Source organism: Curcuma longa, chromosome 14, assembly GCF_044706935.1.
Source record: "Curcuma longa cultivar G26 ecotype Majalengka, Jawa Barat chromosome 14, ITB_CL_G26_1.1, whole genome shotgun sequence".
Taxonomy (NCBI): Eukaryota; Viridiplantae; Streptophyta; class Magnoliopsida; order Zingiberales; family Zingiberaceae; genus Curcuma; species Curcuma longa.
The window spans coordinates 1,679,284-1,687,865 of record NC_133874.1 but is presented as its reverse complement, the minus strand read 5'-3'; the positions used below and the strand labels follow the sequence as shown (position 1 = coordinate 1,687,865).

At 40.4% G+C, this 8,582-nt stretch overlaps 1 protein-coding gene across 1 annotated transcript; it reads left to right on the top strand.

Moving 5' to 3' along the window:
- The first annotated feature begins 1,450 nt into the window (after positions 1-1,450).
- LOC141844695 (basic helix-loop-helix protein 79-like) lies at positions 1,451-2,538 on the top strand. The gene is made up of 5 exons (XM_074732694.1): positions 1,451-1,636; positions 1,732-1,866; positions 1,940-2,011; positions 2,094-2,273; positions 2,449-2,538. The coding sequence occupies exons 1-5, from the start codon at positions 1,451-1,453 to the stop codon at positions 2,524-2,526; spliced, it is 651 nt and encodes a 216-aa protein (XP_074588795.1). The 3' UTR covers positions 2,527-2,538.
- Positions 2,539-8,582: the final 6,044 nt, after the last annotated feature.

The following is an 8,582-nucleotide window of genomic DNA, read 5'->3' as shown; positions in this document are numbered from 1 at the left end:
AATAAAAAGTATAATCGAAAATAAAACAACTACGATGGAAATTGACAATATGTAAACTTTAACCAGCTACTTCCGGAGAAGATGGTCAATAGACAACATCGTCAGCGAAGAATGCTTTAGGCTGCTGCCTCAAAATAAATAGCTAGCTTCCAGTAGTGTATGCGTATCAACCTCCTACTTAAGAGCTCCACTAGAAGCGTTCTGCCTGCCCAAGAATTCATCCTTCCAGTGCAATTGTGGCGCGTGCTAGCCAACGATATCGGAGAAGAAAGACTATAGCTATGGTTGTGCGTTGACCCACAGTGCGTTGTCCGACGAACAAAACTAGATGGACCAGTTGGTTGGTGGCATCGGGGAAGAATGACTACGACGATGGTGTGCATAGTTAATGGAGCGACGTGGAGGCTGGGCCTTTGTGTCTGCTAACACTGTAGTGGTGTGGAGATTGGGTCTTTGCGTCTCTGAGCAGTGGAGCAGTGCGAGGGCTGTTTGTGAAATTTTACAATTATTTATAAAATCGAGAGGTTGGCCATCCGATTCTATTGTCATTGAACCGGTTTTATCCACTGACCAATTTTACATCAGGTTTTGTAGTTTGTTTAACAAATATGTAGCTGCACGATCTTGCTCAGACTTCATCGAACGTGAAGGATCAGAGAAAAAAGGAAGCTTTTTCTGTGTGCGCTGATGAAAAATAAAGAGAGAAAAGTCAAGAGAAGCCGCAATGAATCAGCCAAATAAGTGACCGGTCCCTTTCAAAATTGATCTTTGAGTGATTCCATTACCTCGAGGTTGCTGCAATTATTTGCTCGGTAGCCACTCCCTGGAAATTTATACTCGTCGATTAGCGTAACACGTATAAAGATGTCGGAGACCGACAGTAAATGCGCTTAAAATAACGAAGCAAAACGCTCTGGAACATCTGCTCATACTACTATTTCTTGTCAAAGTTCAGTCTGCAATACCTTCATGGACAGATGCACTTCTCCAAAATGCCGGAAAACTTGTTCAAATCACTGCCTACTCAACATTATTGATGAGTCATGAGGTTGACTTAAGAATTGACTATGGGTTAGATAGTCAATATATATATATATATATATATATATATAAATATATAGGGCTGTTAAATCTTAAAAATTTTACTGCCATGTGTGGTGAACGCAATAGTGTCGATGATGATTCAATCCATGCACTCCCTGTAGAGAAAGAAGGAACTGTCCCTTTCTCTCATTTACTCCACCGCACCTTCCTCTTCTCACCTCCCTTGTCATTTAATTTGGTTCATTGCCAATTTATAAGCATCCATCCACAGCTCTCTATTCCTTTAATTAAAGTATCTCATCCTGTAGGACTTGAAGAAACTGTTTAGGCAAAACACAAGTTTGAAGAGCTCCTGAATTCCTGCTTGGGATTGAATATACCCATAAATATAAGAAATAATTAGGCCATGCAGCGCCTCCGAGCTCCTCCTTCCTCTGGCACAGAGACTAGCAACGAGAAGAAGAGAAAGAGAGAAGAGAAGGCAGAAGCCAGGACTGAGAAGAAAGCCAAGGGCAAGTTGCCGGAGAGTGACTACATCCGTGTACGAGCTCGCCGAGGTCAAGCCACTGACAGTCATAGCTTAGCTGAAAGAGTAAATAATCTTACTGTCATTCAGGAGCTCCATGGTTGCTCATTTTTCTTCTCTCTGCCTTTTAGCTCTTCAGTGTGGATGTTGACTGTGTGCAGGTTAGAAGGGAAAGGATAAGTGAGAGGATGAAGTGTTTGCAAAGCTTGGTGCCTGGTTGCAACAAGATCATGGGGAAAGCCAGCATACTTGATGAGATCATAAACTATGTGCAGTCTCTCCAAAGTCAAATCGAGGTGTGTTTGCCAACTTTTAATTGCTGAATTATATGCAGAATTATGAGTTGTGTTCTTTAATTTGTTTTCTTAGTTTCTGTCAATGAAGCTGGCTGCTGTAAATCCTGGAATGCCCTTCGTTAGCAGTTCATTATTCCATGGAGAGGTAATTTATATAAGTTGTTAGCTCCGACAAATAGCCATATTTAATCTTATGGTGCAGTTAATATGATCTGCTGATGGTGCAGTTAAATTCATCCTGCAACTCCAGCAGCATTGCAGGAATTAGCCTGCCGTTCATTAATGATCAGTCGGAGCTCTTGCAATCTGCTAATGATTTCTTGGGTCCACACATCGCCATGAATCCACAAGAGACTCTGCTCCAAAACATCAGTGCTGCACCTATCCAGTTTCACGCTAGCTTCAATGTAATTGTTTCTACACCAGTTAAAACATAAATATGTAAATTGAGATATTTCCAAATAGCTTATGATTTTATATTTTGGGCCTAATTCATCCTCATTCATTTTAATTGTTGATTGGAATATTAAAATAATATGCTCATATAGCACTTAACCTTCAACTTCACATGATAAACTTCAGGTTCTTGGGTGTTCTGCTTGGAATGAGACGAGTATGATCAGCTTTGATGACCTGGAATTCCATCAAGGGAAGGACTAAGTTTGAGAAGGGGAAAAGTTGATGATCGAGTTGTGAACGTGCTTTAAAATTTCAGATATTTCCAAACTTGGAACGCTCTTCATTTCACAGCAACAATCGAAAGCCCTTTTGTTTCAAGAAAGAAACATTTCATGCAGAAGCTGCGTGTAATATTTCTTCTCTTCCACCTGTTTTTCCCATTCTAATGTCTTTAAGAACCATTGGTTCGGAGCTCCAAGTTCTGGCTTCAAATCTGAACTTCAAGGTGTGGTTTCATGTATCTCTGTAATGTTCTTGCAGACAGTAATAATCTGCACAGTCTGCTTCATTTAAACCATGCAATTAGAATCTTGAGACATTCTGCAAAAGACATATTATGAAGAAAATTAAGTCCATGGAAGAGTAAACCACTAACGAGAACGGACTCACAAGATAGTTTGACAAGAGTACTCCTGTTTGCAAATCTTCATCTTGCATCTAACATCTAATTCTAGTTGGGAAATAAAACAATATTTTTCCAGAGCTCACAGAATCCCTTCTCTTGCAAATCTTCAGCTAACATCTAATTCTTCATCAAGATGTAGATTTAGCATAGCTTGTTTAATTAGTCTCAATTTTTTCATACTGTTGAAAAATTAACCGTGGTTATTTTAGATTCTTCTAACAATAAATAAAACCACCACTTCAATCCGCATTTATAAACTAATGAGTCGACTTAATGGTTTAATTGGGCAATAAGTTAAGACGGAAGTAAGAAAGGACACAAAATCACATGTAATGATTTTTCATTTATGTAGAATATAAAACTCATCAATTATATATGGTTGATTGTAATCATATTGGAGCTAGATGTGTTAGACAATCTTTTATCGGAGATAAATAGGAATTTTTCTGAATTAAAATTATATAAAAATCAACTTCAAATTTATTCATCGAGGTGGTTTAAGTGGATAATCTCAAGTTGCTAAAAAGTGAAGGATGAACTACTTAGGATGGCTATGTTGCTTGGAAGATTGAGTTGTCTTGTATGACCGAGTTGACTTACCAAGTTGTCGAGTACCGAGATGCCTTTGCCAAGTTGTCGAGTGCCAATTTACCGAGTGCCAAGTTAGTCAAGTATTGAGTCAGTCGAGTGTCAAATCAATTGATGCTCGAGTGTTGTGCCGAGTTAACCGATGCTAAATGGCGAGTCATGGAGTGCCAAGGATAAGTGTTGAGTCAGCCGAGTGCCGAGGTCAAATGCCGATTTAATTGAAGTCGAGTGCTAAGTTAGCCGAGTGTAGAGGTCGAGTGTCGAGTCCCGAGGTCGAATGGGTTTTCGAGTGCTTAAAAATAGAGAAGTCGAGGCTTGAATTCAACACAGATTCCTTAAAATAAATTCATCCCCTCCAATAGTGCTACAAGGTTAAGACGGGTATTTGTTTCCTAGGATACAACAACAGAAACAACAACGCAATCTAGCATAGGTTATTCTAAGAAGTACCTTATTACTATCATGGGTATTCTGTCGACCTTAGGCAATGGTAAATGACCAGTTAATGGTTATTTACTACCTTTACTAGTCTAGATCCTCAAATTAATGCATCCATTTACACTTGAGCAAGCAAAAGATTGAATCGAATGTCAAAATGTTGGTTCATTCTCTTAAGCAATTTTGCCCCTACCGATCTGATATTTGACGTACATAGGTGGTGCTTGCACATGAGTCAATTTAGATCATGCAATCCAAGTCCTAGATTTGCACTCGCTTGCATAGGTACGCAAGAGAGAGAGAGCCTCTCCCCACACATATGTTCAAAACATCAATGCTTGTGAATCAATATAAACCAATAATAAAGCCATGAAACTACCAATGTGGGACTAAAGTCGATGAATAATGGAATATCCTTCTTTCATCCATCTCTTTCTTCCATTCATATTTCTAACAATTCTCCATATGAATGAAAATAGGGTATGTGACAACATTCAGTAGTTGAGTCCAGTATAAGACAAATAGATTTTATCCTTTGAACCTTTTCTTGTGAAGAAATGTTTGCTTACTGACTAGTAGTAGATACGATGTCTTGAACTATTCTATCGTCTATGTAAGCATTGACATATCTCACTCATGACTCTCCCTGATACAACTCAGTTCTCATGAGTGTGCTCATTTTTAGCCATGAACACATCTGATTTTGTAGAAGTTTTAAGAATTATGCCTTCAATTCTCTTTGAAAAGGCCCTACTTTTTTTTTCACATAGGTGATCTCTCGAGAGTATTCCATAATACTCTATTGAATCATTAAAAGTCGTATGCCTAACTTCCATATTTCACTAATTCATTGGATCGTTCCCTCACTATGAGCTACTTAGTCAATGTAGTTAGGTTGTCCCTTTGAACCTAGCTCTTGGGATCTCTAGTCTATATAGGTTGGGTTTTATTTGCACCAACATTCCTCATTGACATCAAGCCCTTCCCTTGTGATGAGCTTGCAACTAACTCTATGTTGAACCCTTTGATTAGCAAATTTGTTAGATTATCCTTTGACTTCACATAGTTAATAGTGATAACTCCCATAGAAAATAGTTACATAATGATATTATGTCTACAGCATATGTGTCTAGACTTACCATTATACAAATGACTCTGTGCTCGATCAATTGTCGATTAACTATCGCAATGTATGTAATTGCCAGCACATGTTTCAACCATCTAGGAACATCTTTTAAAAATTATCATAGTTATTTAGCCTCTTCACCACATTTGTCAAGAGCTATAAACTCAGATTCCATCGTGGTTCTAGTTATTACGATTTGCTTAAAAGATTTTCACAAAATGGTTGCACCTCCCGAAATCAATATATATCCACTCGTAGTTTAAAGTCTTTTATGTTAGATATCCAACTCTGATAGGCTCCCGCAAGTATACGGTTGTCGTCAAGTAATAAAAAGATATCGAACCACAGGGACTGTGTATTAGCTATAGTGATGTCACTAAGATAGTTATCTAGACTCGGAGGGAAACGGTTGGTTGAGGATTGTTGGTTGTGTGTGGTGAGAGAAAGAGAGATTGGCTTGGGGTTTATGGGTGAGATGGATAAGTTTAGGACTTCGGTTTCACATCAATGCTAGGCGATATCCCTAATTCATGTTTGTTCCCTTACTCTCAATGTTCACCACCTTGTAGGGATTCTAACCAAAATACCAACTCGACCTCGTCAGGCTTTGTTGGCAATTGACCTTAAAGTCCTATGTTGTGGCCCTCTAGTAAAGGTGCGCTAGAAAGCCCAGTTTAAGACTTTCCTCCTGTCACGAGGCGTCCCGGTATACGATCCAACGCCTACCCTCTGTCACAGAGTACCCTGTTAAGGACCTTGTCCCAGTGGCCATCAACCATTAGATATCCCTTATGGGGGTTTACCACTATGTAGGAATCACCTCGGAAGGTCCGGTTAAGACTCTCCTCCTGTCACGAGGCGTCCCGGGTATACGATCCTAGGATCTCCCTACAAAGTAATCTACCCCTCATAATCATGCATATGCGCTCACACAAACATTTCATCAAACACATTCAAGGCACATGATACATGAAACAAATGTAAACATCTCATTGAATAGGGAAAATGACATAAACTAGTTCATACATCACCATCATTACATAGATGTTCATCCTACATCCTAAACTCAAGGATCTACTCCATTACAAGAAGATTACAACAAGTATGCATAATAAACATCATCCACCAAAGAGGGGAAGACTTATCTTTGAAGCGTGAGCATCCTCTTGAAGATCTTCTTGCTCCGGTGTAGGATGGATCGGTGGAGATGAATGGCGAGGTGGACCGGCGAAGGATGGAGCGTTTAGGGCCTCCCCTAGAGAGGGGGAGGCGCCGCCGCCAAGCCAAGACCAAGGGTTTTGGAGAATGACCCAAGATAACCCAAGATTGGGTTTGTTTCCACCTTTTATACTCACCCAAAACTGCCCAGATTGTCCCTGGTTTACAAGGCTCCGCCTCAATGGGTTTTTCACCTAGTAAACCCGGTTTTCTTCAATTGGACCCTGAACCAAAGTTGTAGAGCATTGAATTATCTTCAATTTGGGTGGTGGACCGACCCATAACTCCATCTGAGCCGAAAGTTATGTTGGTTCGAAGTTTGGTCTGCAGTTTGGGCAGAGCACCCAGCGTGGCCGCGATCAGGAGGCACGGCCGTGCCATTTAGCATGGCCTAGAGCAGTCATCGTTCTGTTCACCCTGAAGCAAAGTTGTAGATCTTGAAGTTAGCTCCATTTTGAGGGGTGGCACGGCCCGTGGTTCAATCGGAGCTGAAAGTTATGCCCGTTTTACTTTAAGTCTGCAGAACTGTCCAGATTGTTAGGTAGACACGCCCCAGCACGCCCCCGTCACACGGCCGTGCCTAGGAGGCACGGCCATGTGCAGCCGCTGCTCTGTTGCCAGGCACGCCCGTGCCTATGAGGCACGGTCTCACAAGGTCGCGGCTCTGTTGGGAGGCACGGCCGTGCCTTTGAGGCACGGCCAGTAACTGGCGCTTCTCTGGAAATGAGGCACGGCCGTGCCTTTTGGCACGGCCCAAGCTGGATCAGGCTGAAGAAGTGGGCACGGCCGTGCCTGATAGGCACGGCCCCTGCTGTCGTCTCTCTGTTGGAGGGACACGGCCGTGTCTCCTGGTGTTACACGGCCGTGTCTAAGCCTGGAAATATGAGGCACGGCCGTGCCTGGTAGGCACGGCCGTGTTCTGCCTTGTTTCTTCTTCTCCTCCATTTCTTCGTGTTTGCTACATAAGAGACTCACCCGTGACAGCGAGCACGGCCAGTGTGAGCCTCTTTTCTCCACTATTTGCTCCACCATCAATAATGCATCATTTTGGCTCTAAATCACATCCTGTTAAGCAAAATATACAAAAAGCAGATCTCCAAGCAAAAGAGTAGAAATATGCAATATAAAAGAATAAGGTGTGACAAAGTGTAGCATATGCAATGAATCACAAGTAGATGAGCGTTAAAACAAGGCTAGAAATACTATATGATCTACGCTCATCATCATGTTGGTTAAAGGTAACCAATTCATTGGAGTGACCTACCTTGAGACTTCATATGATTCTATACATATGTCAATAAAGATGTCAGTGCAGTTTAAATGTGAGTTTTCTTTGACTTGCAGTATTCAAGTCACCTTGGTTATAGAGGCTTATACTTTGACATCTTAAATAAACATCTCCGAGGAGATGTGGATATGGAATGATTGGGTATAAGTCAAAGTGTTCAAAGGTGTTTGAATAGCCCACAGAGAATTAACCGCTCCTTGAAAAAGGAGACATATACCTTGCGGCCACTTATCAGAATTGTTACTAAAAGTCTTTGGCCAAAGCATTACATATCAAGAGCATGGTACTCTTGGATACATATATAAGTAACTGAAATTCATAGGACAAGAAAGCAAGCTTAGGCTAGGTGTGATGTAGTCAATCTAGTGGAAACTGACATATATAGACCATGTCTTGAACCAAGCAGGTATAAGATGGTGAAAGGAACGAGACATATCTCATTGTAGCTGCTGAAGGGTTTAGAAATGTTCTGAAATCAATCGTTGATTTTTTGATCAATTAGGGATCATGATGTACTACTAGGTGTCACTCATGATCGTTCCATAATTAATAGTTAATTATAAACGACCAACATAACCGAGAACCTATTAGGGCACACGCACTACAAGTTCTTCGAAGGACTTAAAACGAGTTTAAGAATTAGATTTTTAGAATGAGAGAAATAAAGTCTGGTTAGATCGGACAAAGGACAAAATGATGGAATCCGTCTTACAAAGACTAAATGAATAAAATTGATTTTATTCAAATCGAAGGTCGTTTGATTATTGAACCAAATGATTCAATTTTAAACCAAATTGAAACAATTTGATTTGGTTCATGATGGAAGATATTTTAGCAAAATAGAAGAGATGAGGAGCTTCGTCTTGTAAAGACAAAATCAATAAAACTAGTTTAGGTCAAATAATAGGTCGTTTGATTATTGAACCAAGCGATTTAGTTATGAACTTGATTTGCTACAGTAAATCCTAAATTAC

Bases quoted from the DNA above. Each gene is read 5' to 3' on its own strand.
- LOC141844695 (XM_074732694.1), top strand. From the start codon at position 1,451: ATGCAGCGCCTCCGAGCTCCTCCTTCCTCTGGCACAGAGACTAGCAAC. The intron at 2,012-2,093 runs GTAATTTATATA...CTGATGGTGCAG, and splicing joins GTTCATTATTCCATGGAGAG to TTAAATTCATCCTGCAACTC. The intron at 2,274-2,448 runs GTAATTGTTTCT...GATAAACTTCAG, and splicing joins AGTTTCACGCTAGCTTCAAT to GTTCTTGGGTGTTCTGCTTG.